The sequence below is a fragment of the Microcaecilia unicolor genome, chromosome 5 (genome assembly GCF_901765095.1).
Source record: "Microcaecilia unicolor chromosome 5, aMicUni1.1, whole genome shotgun sequence".
Taxonomy (NCBI): Eukaryota; Metazoa; Chordata; class Amphibia; order Gymnophiona; family Siphonopidae; genus Microcaecilia; species Microcaecilia unicolor.
Genome location: NC_044035.1, coordinates 36,835,122 through 36,858,230, shown reverse-complemented (window position 1 = coordinate 36,858,230; position 23,109 = coordinate 36,835,122). Strand labels below are relative to the sequence as shown.

Genomic DNA, 23,109 nt, shown 5'->3' with positions numbered 1-23,109 from the left:
TCCCACATAAAGGGTATGATACATACCTGTAGCAGTTGTTCTCCGAGGACAGCAGGCTGATTGTTCTCACGACTGGGTGACGTCCGCGGCAGCCCCCACCAACCGGAAATAAGCTTCGCGGGACGGTCAGCACGCAGGGCACGCCCACCGCGCATGCGCGGCCGTCTTCCCGCCCGTGCGCGACCTCTCCCGCCAGTTGAATGACTAGCAAAAAGTATGAAACACACAACTCCAAAGGGGAGGAGGGAGGGAAGGTGAGAACAATCAGCCTGCTGTCCTCGGAGAACAACTGCTACAGGTATGTATCATACCCTTTCTCCGAGGACAAGCAGGCTGCTTGTTCTCACGACTGGGGTATCCCTAGCTCTCAGGCTCACTCAAAACAAGAACCCAGGTCAATTAAACCTCGCAACGGCGAGGGTATAACAGAAATTGACCTACGAAGAACAACTAACTGAGAGTGCAGCCTGACCAGAATAAATTCGGGTCCTGGAGGGTGGAGTTGGATTTACACCCCAAACAGATTCTGCAGCACCGACTGCCCGAACCGACTGTCGCGTCGGGTATCCTGCTGGAGGCAGTAATGAGATGTGAATGTGTGGACAGATGACCACGTCGCAGCCTTGCAGATCTCTTCAATAGTGGCTGACTTCAAGTGGGCCACTGACGCTGCCATGGCTCTGACACTATGAGCCGTGACATGACCCTCAAGAGTCAGCCCAGCCTGGGCGTAAGTGAAGGAAATGCAATCTGCTAGCCAATTAGAGATGGTGCGTTTCCCGACAGCGACCCCTAGCCTGTTAGGGTCGAAAGAAACAAACAATTGGGCGGACTGTCTGTTGGGCTGTGTCCGCTCCAAGTAGAAGGCCAATGCTCTCTTGCAGTCCAATGTGTGCAACTGACGTTCAGCAGGGCGGGTATGCGGCCTGGGGAAGAATGTTGGCAAGACAATTGACTGGTTAAGATGGAACTCCGACACCACCTTCGGCAGGAACTTTGGGTGGGTGCGGAGCACTACTCTGTTGTGATGAAATTTGGTATATGGAGCATGAGCTACTAGGGCTTGAAGCTCACTGACCCTACGAGCTGAAGTAACTGCCACCAAGAAAATGACCTTCCAGGTCAAGTACTTCAGATGGCAGGTATTCAGTGGCTCAAAAGGAGGTTTCATCAGCTGGGTGAGGACGACGTTGAGATCCCATGACACAACAGGAGGCTTGATAGGGGGCTTTGACAAAAGCAAGCCTCTCATGAATCGAACGACTAAAGGCTCTCCAGAGATGGCTTTTCCTTCCACACGATAATGGTAAGCACTAATCGCACTAAGGTGATTCCTTACTGAGTTGGTCTTGAGGCCAGACTCTGATAAGTGCAGAAGGTATTCAAGCAGGTTCTGTGCAGGGCAAGAACGAGGTTCTAGGGCCATGCTCTCACACCACACGACAAACCTCCTCCACTTGAAAAAGTAACTCTTTTTAGTGGAATCCTTCCTAGAGGCAAGCAAGACCCGGGAGACACCCTCAGACAGACCCAACGCAGTGAAGTCTACGCCCTCAACATCCAGGCCGTGAGAGCCAGAGACTGAAGGTTGGGGTGCAGCAACGCTCCGTCGTTCTGCGAAATGAGAGTCGGAAAACACTCCAATCTCCACGGTTCTTCGGAGGACAACTCCAGAAGAAGAGGGAACCAGATCTGACGGGGCCAAAAGGGCGCGATCAGAATCATGGTGCCGCGGTCTTGCTTGAGCTTCAGTAAGGTCTTCCCCACCAAAGGTATGGGAGGATAAGCATACAGGAGGCCGGTCCCCCAATGGAGGAGAAAGGCATCCGACGCTAGCCTGCCGTGTGCCTGAAGTCTGGAACAGAACAGAGGCAGCTTGTGGTTGGTCTGAGAGGCGAAAAGGTCCACCGAGGGGGTGCCCCACGCTCGGAAGATCTTGCGTACCACTCTGGCATGGAGCGACCACTCGTGCGGTTGCATGACTCTGCTCAGTCTGTCGGCCAGACTGTTGTTTACGCCTGCCAGGTACGTGGCTTGGAGGAGCATGCCGAACCGACACGCCCAACGCCACATCCCGACGGCCTCCTGGCACAGGGGGCGAGATCCGGTGCCCCCCTGCTTGTTGACGTAATACATTGCAACCTGATTGTCTGTCCGAATTTGGATAATTTGACAGGACAGCCGATCTCTGAAAGCCTTCAGTGCGTTCCAGATCGCTCGGAGCTCCAGGAGGTTGATCTGCAGATCCTTTTCCTGGAGGGACCACAGACCCTGAGTGTGGAGCCCATCGACATGGGCTCCCCACCCCAGGCGAGATGCATCCGTCGTCAGCACTTTCGTGGGCTGCGGAATTTGGAATGGGCGTCCCAGGATCAAATTGGTCCGGATGGTCCACCAGAGCAGTGAAGTGCGGCAACTGGTGGAGAGGCGGATGACATCTTCTAGATTCCCGGTGGCCTGGAACCACTGGGAAGCTAGGGTCCATTGAGCAGATCTCATGTGAAGACGAGCCATGGGAGTCACATGAACTGTGGAGGCCATATGACCCAGAAGTCTCAACATCTGCCGAGCTGTGATCTGCTGAGACGCTCTGGTCTGCGAAGCCAGGGTCAAGAGATTGGTGGCCCTCGCTTCGGGAAGGTAGGCCTGAGCTGTCTGGGAATTCAGCAGCGCTCCTATGAATTCCAGAGACTGAGTTGGCTGGAGATGGGACTTTGGGTAATTTATCACAAACCCCAGCAGCTCCAGAAGTTGGATAGTGCACTGCATGGACCGGAGGGCTCCTGCCTCCGAGGTGTTCTTGACCAGCCAATCGTCGAGATATGGGAACACGTGCACTCCCAGCTTGCGTAGATAGGCCGCTACCACCACGAGGCACTTGGTAAACACTCGTGGGGCAGAGGCGAGCCCAAAGGGCAGCACACAATACTGAAAGTGCCGTGCGCCCAGTCGGAATCTGAGATACTGCCTGTGAGCTGGCAGTATCGGGATGTGAGTGTATGCGTCCTTTAAATCCAGGGAACATAGCCAATCGTTTTTCTGAATCATTGGCAGAAGGGTGCCCAAGGAAAGCATCCTGAACTTTTCTTTGACCAGGAATTTGTTCAGGCCTCTCAGGTCTAGGATGGGACGCATCCCCCCTGTTTTCTTTTCCACAAGGAAGTACCTGGAATAGAATCCCTGCCCTTCCTGCCCGGGTGGTACGGGCTCGACCGCATTGGCGCTGAGAAGGGCGGAGAGTTCCTCTGCAAGTACCTGCTTGTGAAGGGAGCTGAAAGACTGAGCTCCCGGAGGACAATTTGGAGGCAGGGATGCCAAATTCAGGGCGTATCCGCACCGCACTATTTGGAGAACCCACTGGTCGGAGGTTATGAGAGGCCACCTTTGGTGAAAAATTTTTAACCTCCCTCCGACCGGCAGATCGTCCGGTACGGACACTTGTAGGGCGGCTATGTTCCCGTGGATCCAGTCAAAAGCCCGTCCCCGGCTTTTGCTGTGGAGGCGCAGGGGGCTGCTTAGGCGCACGCTGTTGACGAGAACGAGCGCGCTGGGGCTGTCCCTGTGCCTGACGAGGCCTTCGGGCCGGCTGGTTGTACCTACGCTTTGCAAAAGAATAGGGTGCAGCCTGCCGTGCCCGGGAAAAACGCCCACCCGTGGGGGCGGGTGCTGAAGGCGCCCGGTGGGAGAGCTTGTCGAGAGCGGTTTCCCGCTGATGCAGTTGGTCCACCATCTGCTCGACCTTCTCACCGAAAATGTTATCCCCCCGGCAAGGGACGTCAGCCAGTCTCTGCTGGGTGCGGTTGTCCAGGTCAGAGGCACGCAGCCATGAGAGCCTGCGCATCACTATACCTTGGGCCGCAGCACGAGATGCCACGTCACAGGTGTCAAAAATCCCCCTGGACAGGAACTTTCTGCACGCCTTCAGCTGCCTGACCACCTCCTGATAAGGCCTGGACTGCTCCGGCGGGAGCTTATCGACCAGGTCCGCCAGCTGTTGCACATTGGTCCGCATGTGGATGCTCATATAGAGCAGGTAAGATTGGATGCGGGTCACGAGCATGGAGGATTGGTAGGCCTTCCTCCCAAATGAGTCCAGAGTGCGAGACTCCCGCCCCGGGGGCGCCGAGGCGGTATCCCTCGAACTCCGTGCCCTCTTGAGAGCAGAATCCACGACCGCTGAGTCATGGGGCAACTGGGGCCGCATGAGCTCTGGGTCAGAGTGGATCCTGTACTGGGACTCTGCTTTCTTGGGAATGGTGGGATTAGTTAGTGGTCGCACCCAGTTCCGGAGCAGCGTCTCCTTCAGGACATTGTGCAGCGGTACCGTGGAGGACTCTCTAGGTGGTGATGGATAGTCGAGGACCTCGAGCATCTCGGCCCTCGGCTCTTCCACAGAGACCACGGGAAAGGGAATGCTTATAGACATATCCCGCACAAAGGAGGCAAAGGAGAGACTCTCAGGAGGTGAGAGCTTCCTCTCCGGTGACGGCGTGGGGTCCGAGGGAAGGCCTGTAGACTCCTCGGAGGAGAAATATCTCGGGTCCTCCTCTTCCCCCCACGAGTCCTCGTCCTCGGTATCGGACATTAGCTCATGTAGCTGAGTCCGGTACCGGGCCCGGCTCGACGTCGAGGCACCAAGGTCTCGGTGTCGTCGAGCGGTGGACTCCCGCGCCGGCGGGGACGGAGCTCCCTCCATCGACGTCGACGGGGACTCCACCTGCGTGGCTGTCGAGACCGGCACCGCAAGCGGCGGCGGTGTCGACTGCCCCGGCGCCGGGCTAGAGCTCGCCGGCGCCACAGTCATCGGCGCCGAGGGCGCAAGCACCCCCGGCGCCGGCACAGCCTGGCGCATCAGCCCTTCCAGGATCCCCGGAAGGATGGCTCTGAGGCACTCGTCCAGGCCCGCTGCCGGGAAAGGCGGTGGGGCCGGTAAGGGTGTCGGTGCCGGAAGCTGCTGGGGGCCAGGAGATGGCACCGAGGTGCCGGAACCCCGACGCGTCGGTACCTCCACCACCGACGGAGATCTCTCCTCTCTGCGATGACGCTTCGGCGTCGACTCCTCTTCAGGGTGCACCGAGGGCTCCCGGTGACGGCGCTTCTTGTCTTTTTTCCGGTGCACGTCACCGGTGCCGGAGGGCATGGAGGAGGAGGAGGTCGATCCCCCTCGGTCTCGGGGTACCGGGTCCGACAGGGTTCGGTCCCGTGGCTCACGAGTTGAGGGAGTGACCGGGGCCGACTGCCCACGCGGTCTCTCTACCCCACTCTCGCCGGCGGACCGGCGGGCCGACGGGACCTGTTCTCCTGGGGTCGCTGCCATCGGTGCCGATGTCTCGGGCATCGATACCGGTACCGAAGAACCGGCCTTCGATACCGATGCCGTCGAGGTCGACGTCGAGGGGCCGGCGCAAGTTCCAAAAAGACGGTCCCGCAGAACTTGCCTCGCAACCTGAGTCCGTTTCCGGAGACCGAGACACAAAACGCACGACTTGAGATTGTGCTCCGGCCCGAGGCACTGGAGGCACCAAGCGTGGGTGTCGGTCTGCGAGATCGGCCGGCCGCAGCGACCACACTTTTTAAATCCACTCGGGACCTTCGAGGACATCGACGGAAAAATCGCGTCGGCGAAGTCAAAGTCGGCAATGGTGGCTAAAATCACACCACGAAAATTGTAACCGACCGAGCGGCCACTAGGCCGCAACGAGGCGTCCCCGCTAGAAAGCGAGGGAAAAGAAGGAGCGCGTGCTCCACACGCGCAAAATTCTTTTTTTTTTTTTTTTTTTTTTTTTAAAAGAGAAAGAAGAAAAAGAAGAGGCCGAACAGGCCAAAAGCGACGATCCGCGTAAACGCGGTCGAAAAAATCCGGCGGCTGAAACGAGAGAGAGGGGAAAACACAACTCTCTCAGTCGCGGAAAAAAAGTAACTGGCGGGAGCGGTCGCGCACGGGCGGGAAGACGGCCGCGCATGCGCGGTGGGCGTGCCCTGCGTGCTGACCGTCCCGCGAAGCTTATTTCCGGTTGGTGGGGGCTGCCGCGGACGTCACCCAGTCGTGAGAACAAGCAGCCTGCTTGTCCTCGGAGAAATTTTGGGTACAGACTGCGGTGGGTTCTCCCCCCCCCCTTCGTTCATGTAGATCCCGCAAAAACACCGTAGAATATCGCTGGGTATTTGCCCTTCTGTGCTCAACACTTTTTATTGGGAAGGGCTGTTTTCTAAACCTGATTTGGTTGTATCTCGCCTATCCCCTACAGCTTTTAATCCATTATTCCCTCCAGGACTTGTCCCAAAGGCCCTTTTTTCATTGGAAGTCGGTGGGTCTTTCTATGTGGGGTCCGTTATTTGATGATGATGTTCTGAAATCTTTTGATACTCTGGTGGAAGAATTCCCAATCTTACCCCATGAGCTGTTTGAATATATTCAACGGAAACACTTTCTATCTTCTCCGACTATTAAACCACAAGTACTCCGTGAGGACTCTTTTCTGGAGGATTTTTGTGAGAATTCAAGGGGCACAAAAGGCCTTATCTCCTCCCTATACAAATTCCAGAGGTCCTGGGTTTGACCTGCATAAGCGCACCGCTCCAGGTGGCAGGACGAGTTGGGGATCATTATTAGTAAAGATGACTGGACTCATTTGGAGTGAGCCTCTTTGAAGGTTTCTATTTCAGTCCCCCTGAAAGAGAATGCTGTTAAGGTACTACACAGATGGTACTTCACCCCTGTCCATCTCCATCACATGTTTCCTAAAGTGTCTTCTCTGTGTTGGAAGGGATGCAGGGAGAGGGGTACTATGGGCCTCCTATGGTGGTCTTGTGTTAAAGCTAAGGCCTACTGGAAAGCTATAAAGCATAGGCTACAACATTGGTTGGCCCGACCGATCCAATGGTCACCACTTTTCTTCTTAATCCTTAAAAAAACCGCCTGACTTGACCAACTCACAGTCCCTACTGGTATGCCATGCCTTGTCAGTGGCGAGGGTGACACTGGTGGTGCACTGGAAACAACCCACTGTTCCTCCTCTGATTAAGTGATTGAATAAGCTTTGGTATATTTGCGAAATGGGAAAACTTTGGGCAGTCACATGCAGTACACAAGTATGGGCCTCATAGAAGACGCTACAAAAATCGTGAACTCCTCTCTTTCTCACGGGCAACTAACAACAGCAGTGGTGTTCCCTTTGCTAAAGAAAAACAACACTGACTAGGACAAACTTGAAAGTTGCCAGCCAATATCCAGCATCCCATTTATAGGAAAACTTACAGAACAGTGTTCAACTCAACAATTGGCTAGAAGAGAGAAACTGACTAGATCCATGTCAATCTGGATTCAGACTCGGTTATGGAACAGAAACGGCCCTTGAATCCCTACTAGATTATCTTCACAAAAACCGAGAAGGGGACTTGCTTTGGTGCTAGTACTACTACATTTCTCAGCAGCCTTTGACACTGTGGATCATGATATCATGCTAGTACGACAGGCAGTAAAAGGTATCAATGAATCAGTACTTACGTGATTCTGATCCTATCTACCAGACAGGCAACAGTCCATAATGTTTGGCAGCACCTCATCACCTCCATGGGCACTGACCTGTAGGGTACCACAAGGATTGACACTGAGGGGCATAAGCGAACGGGGCCGGCCATCTCTAATGACGGCCCCGTTAAGCGGCGTACCCAACTGTATTATCGAAAAAAGATGGCCGGCCATCTTTCGTTTCGATAATACGGTCGGGGCCGGCCAAATCTCAACATTTGGGCCGCCCTTAGAGATCGCTGGCGTTAGAGATGGCCGCCATTGGTTTTCGCTGATAATGGAAACTAATAGTGACCATCTCAAACCCGGCCAAATCCAAGCCATTTGGTCATGGGAGGAGCCAGCATTTGTAGTGCACTGGTACCCCTCACATGCCAGGACACCAACCGGGCACCCTAGGGGGCACTGCAGTGGACTTCACAAAATGATCCCAGCTGCATAGCTACCTTACCTTGGGTGCTGAGCCCCACAACCCCCCCCCCCCCAAACCCACTCCCATAACTGTATAACACTACCATAGCCCTTAGGGATGAAGGGGGGCACCTAGATGTGGGTACAGTGGGTTTCGGGTGGGTTTGGGAGGGCTCCCATTTACCACCACAAATGTAACAGGTGGGAGGGGGGGTGGGCCTGGGTCCACCTGCCTGAAGTGTACTGCAGTGCCCACTAAAAACTGCTCCAGGGACCTGCATAGGGCTGTGATGGTATGACATTTGAGGCTGGCAAAACAAAATGTTTTTTAATTTTTTTTTGGGTGGGAGGGGGTTGGTGATCACTGGGGGAGTAAGAGGAGGTCATCCCCGATTCCCTCCGGTGGTCATCTGCTCAGTTTGGGCACCTTTTCAAGGCTTGGTCGTGAATAAAAAGGGACCACGTAAAGCCAGCCAAATGCTCGTCAGGGCCGGCCTTCTTTTTTCCATTATCGGCCGAGGCCGGCCATCTCTTAACCATGCCCCCGTCCCGCCTTCAGTACAATGCCGACACGCCCCCTTGAACCTTGGCCGGCCCTGCGACGGAAAGCAGTTGAAGACGGCCAAAATCGGCTTTCGATTATATCGATTTGGCCACCTTTAGGAGAAGGCCGGCCATCTCACAATTTATGTCGGAAGATGGCCGCCCTTCTCCTTCGAAAGTAAGCAGGACTGTCACCTATTCTGTTCAGTATCTACCTCAAGCCACTAGCCAAGCTGATTCAATTGATGGACAGTCAGCTCTTCATCTACGCAGATGATGTGCAGCTACTCATACTCACTGAACCTAACTTACCTACAGCCCTGAATAAACTGATTACCTGTCTAACATCAATTCAAGAATGGGCTAAACACAACAAACTTTGCCTGAACCCAAGTAAAACCAAGCTTCTATGGGTCCCTAACACAAGTGGACATATATCTGACATCAAAATCTCTTTTAAGAAGTACTACTTCCTTCAAATCACAAGTCAGGAACCTTGGAATAAATTTAGATTCAACACTTACTCTGATTCCCCAAATCCAAGCAATCTTCAAGAGCTGCTTCTACTATCTCTGAAAACTATGTTGCCTCTCTCCTTACATTGAGAAGGCAAATCTTATCCCAGTTGTGCATGCCATGATAACATCAAGACTGGATTACTGTAATGCATTCTACACTGGGGTCTGCTCCAGCTACAATTGATTCAGAATGCTGCAGCAAGACTAATAGAAGGTTGCAAGCGATGTGACCACATTACACAATCTTTGCAAAAACTTCACTAGCTACCAGTACAATATAGGGCTAAATTTAAAACTCTATGTCTGATCTTCAAAGCCCTTAAAGGAAAAATCCCCGAGTACTTGAAGAGGATCACCCTCTACACACCTCCAAGGACACTAAGATCCTCCCAAGGAGCATCCCTAACCCCATCCTCTCCAAAAGACATTGCACGATGTGATATCCGCAAGCAAGTCTTCTCCAGGGTATACCCCACACTCTGGAATGAACTACCTGAAAGGCTCCACTTAACACAAGACTATCTCTACTTCAGGAAGCATGTGAAAGCTTGGCTTTTCAACCAGGCTTTTAATGGGAGAAGTCTCATACATACACACAAGGAGTGACACAGGCAGCACATACTGCAGCAGGATATCTTTATCCACTCCCTACCTGAGATAATATTTAATCACCTCCCTGATCTTATGTGCAACTAGTCCCCTTATTTTCTAACTCCTCTTACTCTCTTATGTCTTACTCTCTTACCTAACTATATGTTCCATCTTTGCTTATACCCATGTTGTTAAAATGTTTTATTATGTATTGTGTTGACATTGTAAATAGTATCCTATGCCATATTTTGCTGTAATTGTTTATTGCTTATGTTTGATTTATTCTTACTGTACACTGCCTTGAGTGAATTCCTTCAAAAAGGCAGTAAATAAATCCAAATAAAATAAATAAATAATCTACCAGTCCTTTATCACACAATCCCCCAGTCACTCCATCACCCTATTTCTCCTTTCTTCCCCAAAATACCCACCCCAATCATCATTCACTACTCCCACAATCTGTGGTTTCCACCTCCATTCTTCCACTCCCTGTTCATCCCTTTTCTCTAATTTCCCAGTCCTAACCCCCCCCCCCCCCCCCAAGTGCTTCTCTTCTCTTTTTTAAATCCATGGTCTCTACTCTTCTCCCACGCCCCAACTGGGAGGCTCTCTTTCTCCTTTCACCTCACTTTTCTTCTCCCCAGACTCCAGCTAGGCCACAGGAGAAAGAAAAATACAGAGTGCTCTCATAGCTGGGAAGGAACAACTGTTAGGAGTAGATTCTCTATTCAGCCTGCTGCCCGACAAAGCTCACCTTTTCCTCAGTAAGCTACAGCTTAAAGGATGGCAGAAAAATAGCAAAATCCTTCTCAGCATTCGCCGATACAGCACTGAGTAGGAGCATGGTCCCAGGAGCTGTGCGTTCGTCGATACAGCACTGAGTAGGAGCATGATCACGATCCCATGTGCTGTGCTGTGCTGTGCATATCCAGTCTCATGAGACTGGATCTCCTCTGCTGTGGTGACACTAGAATAAAACCTGAAATGCTATAGCACCACTCCTGCTCCTGCTGGTAGTGTAAGCAAAGAAGGAACATCTGGATAATTAAAGAAGTAGAAAGCTGCTCATGGGCCTTCACGTGAAGCATGTGATAACGCCAAGACCGAAAGTCGCAAAAAATGTTTTTGTAATGAACGAAGTTCTCATTAAGAAATATAGACTGGACGACTCAATTGGAATGATTTATAAACCAAACATAACAGTTTGAAACTGATGTGTGCAGAAGTGTCTCAGTGCTGAAACCACTTCTGAAGCCAGATTAGGTTTTCATTAGTGGAAAGGGGATGATTGGATATATTGCCTTTCTGTGGTTGCAATCAAAGTGGTTTACATATTATACATAGTTACTTTATTTTGTACCTGGGGCAATGGAGAGTTAAGTGACTTGCCCAGAGTCACAAGGAGCTGCAGTGGGAATTGAAGCCAATTTCCCTGGAATATAAGTTTTAATTATAATTGTTATTGTATTGTGTCTAGATCTAGTAGCCTAAACTTGAAACATAAATTAAGTACTGAGCATTAAAAAAAAGTCACCCCTTAAAGGGTAATTCTATAATGTGCATCTATATACAGGCATCCAGAAGGCACCTGATTGGCACATACTCCATAAGGGAATATAGGCATCTACTTTATTTTAAAGAATACGAATGTAACTGGGTAGATATGTGTGTATGTGCTTACGTGCTGTGTTCCCTTTAAGCTGTGCAGGAGTCTTTCACCTATATTCCTGCCACTGGGGATCCTGTTTCAATGTCACATTTTCAATAGCCAGGGACAGGCAAGTTCTGCAGGACTCCACAAGACTTGCCTATCCCTAGCGACTAAAAATACAGTATTGAGGCACCACCCCCCACTGGCAGCAGTGCAGTTGGAGGGCTCCCGCACAGCTTAGAGGGAACACTGCTTACTTGAGAGCTGGTGAGTGTGCACCTGTGTTCTAGAGATACATGTGTTACGTACAGCAGTGGCGTTCCTAGGGGGGCGGACACCCGGGGCAGCGCCCCCCCGATGCAGCGCGGACCCCCCCGGCGAAAGACACCCCCCGCGAAAGAGCCCCCCCCGGGTGCATGCCGCTGGGGGGGGGTGCCGCAGCATGCGCCTGCTGCGAGTTTACTAACTTTGCTCATTCGCTGCAGCTCCCTCTGCCCCGGAACAGGAAGTAACCTGTTCCAGAGCAGAGGGAGCTGCAGCGAACGAGAGAAGTTAGCAAACTCTTGCAGCAGGCACGCGCCGCAGCACCCCCCAGCGGCGTGCACCCGGGGCGGACCGCCCCCACCCTTGGTACGCCACTGTGTACAGCATTCTATAAATTACACATGTAACTTTGCATTCTGCTCACTGGCATATATGAAACAACAAGAAAAACGGAAGAAACCCAAAAAGACCAGACTGAAACCACAAATGATAAGAGCACCAAAAGAAGTTTTATTGAGACCCTACACGGTCCGTGTTTCGGCCAAAAAGGCCTTCCTCAGGGGTCTTCAAATTGGCGTATACAGATGTTCCTCCAAAATTCTCATGGAGTAGAAAGGCATGAAACGCTGATGCTATCCGAAATGGAGCATAGACACTAAAAGCCGTTTTGGATAGCATCAGTGTTTCATGCCTTTCTACTCCATGTGAATTTTGGAGGAACATCTGTATACGTCAATTTGAAGACCCCTGAGGAAGGCCTTTTCGGCCGAAACACGGACCGTGTAGGGTCCCAATAAAACTTCTTTTGGTGCTCTTACCATCTGTGGTTTCAGTCTGGTCTTTTTGGGTTTCTTCCACTTTTCTTGTTGTTTTGCGCGTTTTTGCGGGAGATTTGGACTCTTTTTTTGTTGTCCACTGGCATATATGCACAGACATGAACAAATTCGCACATATATGCTAGTATTCTAAACATTTACAAATGTAATTGGTACATAAATGTTAGTGCCTATTTAATAGAATTACTTCTTAGTATGCAGTATAGTACACTTGCTGAAAATTCTTGTGTACTTTGTACAAGCAGCTGAAGAGAGTAAAATAGCACACACATGTTTGAAAATGTCATATATGTGTGCTATTTTCTGCTCTATAACCTAACCATGCCCCCAAGAATCTCCTACCAATTCGGATAAAAGCATGTGCATATCTTTAGACAGGCTGAGGACAATATCACAGGGCAAGTTATCTGTACAAATCCATTGTAGTGAAGCAACGATTTCTTCAAAAGTTGTCTCTAACCTTACAAAATGATCACACTGATTGTCCCAAATCACATCAGAATTATAATGAGAATTGTGATTCTAAATAATATAAGTTTTATAGCATCACTAACAAATGCCGATTCTGATATGAATCATGATTCACTGAACACTAAAGAAAAAGTCACTTTATTATCTTCCACTTACACTGACTTGAGTTGATACACCGTGTCACATCTTTCCACAGTCCAGACAGAAAGAAATGTGCCACTGGCAAGGCACAGCTGATGCCAGTTCATGGGGTTAAAGCTCAGACCTGTCATTTCCTCCTTTATTTCTGATTTACTGCACAACTGAGAACCTTCTTTCCAGTCCCTTCAAACCAAGAGAGTACAAAAAAAGAACATAAGAAAAGCCATGGCCAGGGTTCATCAAGCTCAGCATCCTGTCTCCGACAGTGGACGGTCTGGGTCACAAGTACCCAGCAGATTCAATAAAGTAGATCCATTTTTCATAGCTCATTTACACGTATGAACAAGGGTTCTCTCAAGTCTACATGGCTAACAATAATGTATGGACTTTTCCTCCAGGAACTTGTCCAATCCTCTTTTGAATCCTGCTGTACTAGTTGCTATGACCATATCCTCCCACAACAGATTCCACAACTTAATTATGCATTGTATGAAAAAAACATATTTCTGATTTGTTTTTCAGTCTGCTGGTTATTAATTTTATGGTGTGTCCACTTAGTTTTATGTTTGCAAAGCTAAATAACTGTTCCCCATTTAACCATTCCACCCCATTCATGATGTTATAAATTTCTATCATATCCCCTTCTCAGTTGTCTTTCCTCCAAGCTGAGGATCTCTAACTTGTTTAGCCTTTCTAACAAGGGAGGTGTTCTATACCCTTTATTATTTTACCTTTCTCTAAGCCTCTCCTATGCCCAGATGCTCAGAAGCAGCGCCCACATTAGTGAGCACAGAATGCTCAGATGCTCTGGAGTGGGAAACAACGAACGCATCAGAGATTAGCAAATAGCATGCCAATGTAGTCAAATGCATGTTAATGAGGTCATTTCCTATTCCCTACCAATGATCAGAGAACAGCACACAAAACAAAGCTGTCTTACCGCTGTTAAAAATAATGCCAGCTCGGAGCAGGCATTAGGGTGTTTGAAGAGAAGATTGATTCTTTCTTGAAAATCTGCCAGGTTTTTATACAATTTGGACGCAGAAGGAAGCCCATGCAAGTCAACAGCACCAGTAATGAGAAACAAATGTGCACTAGTCCGAGCAAACCCAAAAGTGAAAAAACATATTGGCACCTGTTTCCTGCATTTAAATATAAGCCTTCCAATTAAAAAAAATGAAGCACTTATATTTAAAGTTGCACGTGCACCCAGGAGCTAGGCTTACCGCAAAACTCTTCTGCACACATGCCAACCACATCCCTCCTTGCTTTCGCTTTAACAGTGCACATATAATTTGCCTTTGAGCACTGGCAAGCTAATTTTCTGCACTGTTGGCTTACTGCAGCAGTTCTAAGCATTGGGCTTCTATCCTTTTTGAGATGGGGTGACAGAACTGCATATGGTACTCAAGGTGCAGTTATACCAGAGACCTACAAGGTGAGGCAAAAAAAAAAAAACCCCATAGAGTTTTCTTGCCATTTTCTCAGCAACCATTTTGAATTTCAACGAGAAATTTGACGTACTTATTTAGTCATCATACTTATATATTACTATTAAACAACATTTTATTATCTGAAGCTATATTGATGCTACAGACATTTTAGCATTACTACCTAGTGATTTTTGCGTGTTTGTTCGAGCTAAAATACAGTAAGATAACGTCATTCAAATGATAGAATTAGCAATGTGTCAGAATTTCGTAGTCACTGCAAATGCTCAAAGTGTCCACCCCCAGCTTTGACACAGGCCTTCAGTCGCTTTGGGGAGTTCTTAACAGCCGTTGTTGATCGGTCCCTATGGCAGGCTGTCCCAGATCATGTGAGCGCTTCCTTGAGTTTGGCGATTGTTTGCAGCTTTGGGTGGAGCTTGTGATAGGCCTCCAACATCGCTCGCCAGACAAAAGTCTACATCACTGTGATGTAATTAACAGTAAGCTGGTACCTCGTCTTTTTTTTTTTTTTCAAATAACGGTAGTTTTACAGTGCAAACATTTTTGAACACACAAAAATTGCTGGGTTGTCATGCTAAAAAGTCTCTGTAACTGTCATGTTTAAAGATATTTAATTCCACACAGCAAATAAACATAGAAACAACAAACAAATCTTAAAATTTCACGTTGAAATTCCAAGTGGTTGCTGAGAAAACAGCAAAAAAACCTCTAGAGGGTTACCTTTTTTTGCCTCACCTATATTTAAAAGACAACACAGCACCTATGTGCCTTTATGAAATAGGCTCTCAGAAGTATCATAAGTAGAAAACATATTGCTTTCACACAAATTTACATGTGCTCCGTGTGATTGTACACTATCCTGCTTATTTTCGAAGGAGATCGCCGGCCATCTTCCAACACAAATTGGAAGATGGCCGGCCATCTCCTGAAGCCGGCGAAATCGGTATAATCGAAAGCCGGTTTTGGCCGGCTCCAACTGCTTTCTGTCGCAAAGCCAGCCAAAGTTAAAGGGGGCGTTTCCGCAGGGTATGGAAGGTGGGACGGAGGCAGGACGGGGGCGTTGTTAAGACATGGCCGGCTTCAGCCGATAATGGAAAAAAGAAGGCCGGCTCGGATGAGCATTTGGCCGGCTTCACTTGGTCCATTTATTTTTAGGACCAAGCCTCAAGAACGTGCCACAATGGACCAGATGACCACCGGAGGGAATCGGGGATCACCTCCCCTTACTCCCCCAGTGGTCACCAACCTCCTCCCACCCCAAAAAACTTTTTTGCCAGCCTGAAATGTCATACCCAGCTCCCTGACAGCAGTATGCAGGTCCCTGGAGCAGTTTTTCTGGGTGCAGTGCACTTCAGGCAGGTGGACCCAGGCCCATCCCCCCCCTACCTGTTACACCTGTGGTAGTAAATGGGAGCCCTCCAAACCCCCTCCAACCCCCCCCCCCCAAAACCCACTGTACCCACATGTAGATGCCCCCCTTCACCCATAAGGGCTATGGTCATGGTGTAAAATTGTGGGGAGTGGGTTTTGGGGGGATTTGGGGGGCTCAGCACACAAGGTAAGGGAGCTATGCACCTGGGAGCAATTTTTGAAGTCCACTGCAGTGCCCCCTAGGGTGCCCGGTTGGTGTCCTGGCATGTCAGGGGGACCAGTGCACTACAAATGCTGGCCCCTCCCATGACCAAATGCCTTGGATTTGGCCGGGTTTGAGATGGCTGGCATCGGTTTCCATTATCCGTGAAAACCGATGCCGGCCATCTCAAACCTGGCCATCTCTGACATTTGGCCGGCCCGAACCGTATTATCGAAACGAAAGATGGCCGGCCATCTTTTTCGATAGTACGGTTCGGGACCACTCTTTGTAGCGCCGGCCAAATAGACGGCTGCCCATATAGATGGCCGGTGCCGTTCAATTATGCCCCTATACACATTCTTTCACCCCCACCCCACTACTCCCGATATTCAGCCAAGACAGTCAGTATTTCATTTATGGGAAAATTAGGTTCTTCCCATGATAATTTTCTTTCCTTTAGTCATAGCAGATGAAGCCATTACATATGGTTTTCTCCCATTACCATACGTAATGGCTTCATCTGCTTGATGACAAGGAAACACCAGCTGCCATGTTTGGTTTTTCTTATACCCAGATATTCAGCTCTGGATACCAGCTGGTGCTGAATATTTGTGAAGAAGCTCACCACAGGCAGTTATCCATGTGTCTGCAATATTCAGACAAGTGCCTGGATAACCAACCAGATAAAGTTAGAACAGTATTTTTGCTGTCTTAATTTTTCCAGGTCTTTACTCAGTAGCTGTTAAATGGATAACTAAAACTCCACCCAGCTCTGCCCTTGAACCACTCCAGCACTACCAGGGCAGTCAAAAACTTACTTTTTACATTTGTACTTTCTTCCCTCACAATTTTATAATAGCCATCTTCTGCAGGAAAGGTTATATTTATTTTTTTTTTTGTTACATTTGTACCCCGCGCTTTCCCACTCATGGCAGGCTCAATACGGCTTACATGGGGCAATGAAGAGTTAAGTGACTTGCCCAGAGTCACAAGGAGCTGCCTGTGCCTGAAGTGGGAATCGAACTCAGTTCCTCAGGACCAAAGTCCACCACCCTAACCACTAGGCCACTCCTCCACTGTTGCTACTATTGGAGATTCTACATGGAATGTTGCTATTCCACCAATGTGGCCGCGCAGGCTTCTACTTCTGTGAGTCTGACGTCTGTGCAGGACGTCAGATTCACAGAAACAGAACCCTGCGCAGCCTTCTACTTGGAATGTTGCTAGTGGAATAGTACCATTCCATGTAGAATCTCCAATAGTAACAACATTTCATGTAGAATTTCCAATATTCCATGTAGAATCTCCAATAGTAGCAACATTCCATGTAGAATCTCCAATATTCCATGTAGAATCTCCAATAGTAGCAACATTCCATGTAGAATCTCTAACAGTATCTATTTTATTTTTGTTACATTTGTACCCCGCGCTTTCCCACTCATGGCAGGCTCAATGCAGCTTACATGGGGCAATGAAGAGTTAAGTGCCCAGAGTCACAAGGAGCTGCCTGTGCCTGAAGTGGGAATCGAACTCAGTTCCTCAGGACCAAAGTCCACCACCCTAACCACTAGGCCACTCCTCCACTGTTGCTACTATTGGAGATTCTACATGGAATGTTGCTATTCCACCAATGTGGCCACGCAGGCTTCTGCTTCTGTGAGTCTGACGTCCTGCACGTACGTGCAGGACATCAGACTCACAGAAACAGAAGCCTGCGCAGCCTTCTACATGGAATGTTGCTAGTGGAATAGCAACATTCCATGTAGAATCTCCAATAGTATCAATTTTATTTTTGTTACATTTGTACCCCGCGCTTTCCCACTCATGGCAGGCTCAATGCGGCTTACATGGGGCAATAGAGGGTTAAGTGACTTGCCCAGAGTCACAAGGAGCTGCCTGTGCCTGAAGTGGGAATCAAACTCAGTTCCTCAGGACCAAAGTCCACCACCCTAACCACTAGGCCACTCCTCCACTCAATTCTGCACAAGGGTGACAATTTTCAAATAGCTCATGTAGTTGTAAATTATGCGGGTATTTTTCTACTACTACTACTTATCATTTCTATAGCGCTACTAGACGTACACAGAAATGTACACTAAACATGTGAGAGACAGTCCCTGCTCGACAGAGCTTACAGTCTAATCAAGACAGACAAACAGGACAAATAAGGGATAAGGGAATTACTAAGTGGGAATCATAAAACAGACATGGGTACTGATCAACTGAATAGGAGTTAAAAGCAGCCTCAAAAAGGTGGGCTTTTAGCCTAAATTTGAAGACCGCCAGAGCTGGAGCTTGATGTACTGGCTCAGGAAGTCTATTCCAGGCATATGGTGCAGAAAGATAAAAGGAACAGAGTCTGGAGTTGGCAGTGGAGGGGAAGAGTACAGATAAGAGAGATTTACCCGATGAACAGAGTTCCCGGGAAGGAATGTAGGGAGAAATAAGAGTGGAGAGCTAGTGAGGAGCTGCAGAGTGAAAGCACTTTAAGTCGATAAGAGGAGTTTGAACTGTATGTGGAAATGGATAAGGAGCCAATGAAGTGACGAGGAGAGGGCTAATATGGTGACATCAGATGCCATGAGTTCTCTGAAGCAGTGGCTGAAGTAGAAATCACAGTAGACTAAGCTTTAAATGAATTTTGGTTTGTATATTTTATGTTTTAATCTAATTTTTACCCCATTATGGCGCCTGGAGGGGCATAATCGAACGGGGCGCCCAAGTTTTCCTAAGGACGTCCTCGCAGGACTTCCCCGTGAAGGGGCGGGGAAACCTGTATTATCAAAACAAGATGGGCGTCCATCTTTTGTTTCAATAATATGGTCATGGATGCCCAAATCTCAACATTTAGGTTGACCTTAGAGATGGTCATCCTTAGAGATGGTCGTCCCTGATTTTCAGAAATAATGGAAACTGAGGACACCCATCTAAGAAATTATCAAATCCAAGCCATTTGGTCATGGGAGGAGCCAGCATTCGTAGTGCACTGGTCCCCCTCACGTGCCAGGACACCAACTGTTCACCCTAGGGGGCACTGCAGTGGACTTCAGAAAAAGCTCCTAGGTGCATAGCTCCCTTACCTTGTGTGCTGAGCCCCCCAACCCCCCCCCCAAACCCAATCCCTACAACTGTACACCACTACCATAGCCCTTAGGGATGAAGGGGGGCACCTAGATGTGGGTACAGTGGGTTTGTGGTGGGTTTTGGAGGGCTCCCATTTACCACCACAAGTGTAACAGGTAGGGGGGGATGGGCCTGGGTCCGCCTGCCTGAAGTGCACTGCAGTACCCACTAAAACTGCTCCAGGGACCTGCATACTGCTGTCATGGAGCTGGGTATGATATTTGAAGCTGGCATAGAGGCTGGAAAAAATATTTAAAATTTTTTTTTAGGGTGGGAGGGGGTTAATGACCACTGGGTGAGTAAGGGGAGGTCATCCCCAATTCCCTCCAGTGGTCATCTGGTAATTTAGGGCACATTTTTGTGGCTTGGTCGTAAAAAAAAAAAAAAAGGACCAAGTAAAGTCAACCAAGTGCTCATCTTTTTTCCATTATCAGCCAAGGACGCCCATGTATTAAGCACATCCCAGTCCCGCTTTCGCTATGCTTCCGACACACCCCCGGGAACTTTGGTCATCCCCGCGACGGAAAGCAGTTGAGGATGCCCAAAATCGGCTTTCGATTATGCCAATTTGGGCGACCCTGTGAGAAGGACGCCCATCTTGCGATTTGTGTCGAAAGATGGGCGCCCTTCTCTTTCGAAAATAAGCCTGCTGGTCTTTGTCTTTGCATACTCTTGATCTTAACTGGACGTTGGAATCCAATTATTATTCAAAATTTTACTTTAGCATATAGTTTTACATTACTACCAACGGTTCAAACTCAATTATCTAATGGAGATCTGTTCTTTAGAAATTTAATTGATTGTACACAAACTTTACTCCATCCAAAAGTACTGCAAACAACTTCTTACCCTAAACAGCTCAAGCAGTTTAGAAAGTCCTCTCCAAGGTAAAGGCCTGGGGGCAATTTTTCCTCAAGCCTATACATTTTTCATATGTTAATAACCTCTCCTCTGTTCCCATTTCCTGCTACTACATCAATATTCCATCAATAGGGAACAAATTACTCTTAATTAGGGACCGTCTTGGGGAACATCAGACAGGATGTCTCTTCTTGACTGAAACCTCTAACGAAGATCCCCAAATCAATGATTTTTGTCCATTAGGATATAAGGTTGTTTCCCTTTCTAGGAATGGTAATAAAGGAGGTGGTATTAATCTTGATTTGTAACTCTCATTGATTCTCTTAGTACTTCGGAAATAAATTTTTGCATGTCATCTTAAGGACTCCACTTTAACAGATACTTTGACCTGCATACGGAACTCCCTGATGAAACATTTATCCAGTCAATATTGGGGTAATTGAAATCACCCATTATTATAGCGTTGTCCAATTTGCCAGCTTTCCTAATCTTTGTAAACATTTCTTCATCTGTCTGTTCGTTCTGTCCCCGCGGATGGTAGTATAGCCCTATAAGAATACTCCTTCCCTTCACACATGGAATTTCTATCCATAATGATAAAACAAAACAAAAAGGAGGTAAAATCCTCACGGAACCGTGAGATATAAAAACAAAAAGTGAGGAGAGTGAACAAGGATACCAATTAGTTTATTCATTCACATAAAAAATAACGTAATTAACATTAAAAGTGACCCGACACGGCCGTGTTTCGGCCCGAAGGCCTGCCTCAGGGGTCTTTAAAACCTCAGAGAGTATGGCTTGGGATGTGTACTCCAAGGAAAGTAATAAGAAGGAACTCTCTTGGGTCTCCTCTCTTTTAAAAATTTTTTTTGAAAAACGGAACAACCTGGTTATACTCCTCTCCAAAAGGACGTGTACAAATGTAGAATGCTGTGTCATGTGGAATGTTTATTTTAGTTGACTCAATTCCCTCTTTAACATATAGCGCAACCCCTCCTCCAATTTGTTACAACCAAAATGCCTAGTTCTCATAAACCAGGAACATCTGGCACTTACCAGATTGAAAGTTTATAGTCAGGGATGGAAGAGTAACTGGCTAGATAGGGGCCAGAAGAGCTGAGGGCCAGTAATGAGTAGTCCAGTTGAGCACCACCTGCAAAACAAATTTTCAGCATGAATTTTGGACACTGTTTTGCTTCATATTAGATACTGCCACACTTTTTTTGGAGATGGGTTTAATTCTTCTGTTACCTAGCTCTGTCGGCTTGCTAGTGCATTAAGTTGCTGAGTCAGCTGATGCATATTAGCTGTGTGGATACCCATGTCCATATTCTCATTATTTCCTTTCTTCCTACCTACTGCCTCTGAAAAGCAAGCCCAGTGTTAAACATGCTGGAACCTAGGGCTGAAATTTGGGAAAGGCCCCAAACCCCTTTGGCTGGCTATGTCTTCTTCAGCTTCAAGCGGGCTTTGGGGCCCCTCGTGGAAGAAGCTGGGAGCTAGTTTCATGCTTGGTGTTGAGCAGTGGTGTCTCTAAAAAGGAGTATTTGGGATGGAAATGGGGGAAAGCTAGGTATGAGGGCAGCAAGCCAAAGTGACATTTGAACACATCATACTCCTCCGTCCCCCACTTTTAAATTAGCAATATAAGACACCAGAGCCTTCTATGCATAAAGAAACCCTCCAGTCAGTTTCAGCTACTCAGTAAAACTGCAGTTATAATTGATAGCACCATTCAACAAATTCTTCTGTGTGGGAGTGAAGTCTGGATTCTCTACAGGATTGATCACAATCTCAGTATAAACCCTGAAGCTCCAGTTCTGTATCACAAACTCTATGTCCTTTTGAAATGTGAGTTGATTATTATTTTTATAATAAATTTTTAGCAAAAATATGAGTACCTCTTAATTCTGCCTTCTTTACAAATTGTGGAAAACTATACACATAGATGACAGGATTAAGCCTTTGGTTTGAAAAAGCCAACTCTCCACCGCCGTCATCAACTGCAAAGGCTCCAACACTTCCACTAATGCATTGAAGCACAGATTGTTTCTTAACTTCAGTGTCAAAAAAAATGATGAAATTCCCACAGGGATAGCAGATGGTTTTGTTGTTGATGAAAGCAATCTTTTTGGTATTAATTCCTTGTACCCATCTGCAAGAAACAAAACTATATGACAGCAACAGAACAATAACAATACCACAAGATCTAGCTGAAAGATTTAATTTTATTACAGCCAAATTTTATTGCATATTATGTTGAGGCCATCCTATGCCATTTTGCTGGCCAAAGTCAACAAGACGGGGTGGGAGGAGCAGATTGCTTTCTCCTGCTCTTCAGACTACATAGTTGAAATTTGATGGAGTGGCTAGTAAAGTCAACTCATGGAAGAGGGAGAAAGACCAGAGGAGGCACTCCTATGGCCCATGAGGGCCTCTTATTGGAATAGGGAGCAAGAAGAGAGACTGAAGCGGAGGCTCCTATGACATTAATACAGTTTCACCCCTCAATGTGATAGATGACCTTGCCAGTTCTTGATCCCCTTCCAATCTGGATCAAAAGATAAAAGTGATGCCAATGTATATGGCTGTCAGGAGACGCGGGAAAGGAAAAACTGTTCAGGGGGCTAAGCTCATGTGCACTAAAGCACATCATAATGCACCAGTGTAGAGGCAGGAGCAACTTGGAGCCTTAATACAGCTGCTAGCATAAGGCTGTGTCATCAGAAGGGGATCCCATATTTGGGTTATATTCCCTAGAGCAATATATAGAGACTTTGAATGCTTTTGTCTTAGGAGAGAGCCCCTTTTAGGGTATTTTAGGGTGGGGCAAGGGGGGGTTGGGGATTTGCCTCCTATAGCTACTGATCTTTAGATTCTATTGAAAATGAAAAAAGAGGAGACCCCGGCCAGCTGGTGCATCATCAGAGGGCCCCCCTCCCACATGGCCAGCCCCACTGCCAGGACTGCCCATAACATATGGCCCAGGAATGGACATATTTACTTACTTTCAAATTCTTCCTACTTTCTTACTCATCTATATGTTACAACTTTGCCTTACCCTTCACTATCAATTATAATGTTCTATTACGCATTGTGTTGTCATTGCCATATTTTGTATTGTTACTTGAATATTTTTACTGC

General features: G+C 47.9%; 1 protein-coding gene across 1 annotated transcript in view; it reads right to left on the bottom strand.

Moving 5' to 3' along the window:
- CFAP43 (cilia and flagella associated protein 43) overlaps nucleotides 1-23,109 on the bottom strand; it is a 254,521-nt gene that overhangs the window by 219,466 nt on the left and 11,946 nt on the right. The window contains exons 2-4 of the mRNA XM_030202783.1: nucleotides 21,867-22,120; nucleotides 21,022-21,118; nucleotides 12,973-13,140 (exon numbers count right to left, since the gene is read on the bottom strand). Of these exons, the coding sequence (XP_030058643.1) occupies nucleotides 12,973-13,140; nucleotides 21,022-21,118; nucleotides 21,867-22,120 (519 nt within the window). The remainder of the gene's footprint in view (nucleotides 1-12,972; nucleotides 13,141-21,021; nucleotides 21,119-21,866; nucleotides 22,121-23,109) is intronic.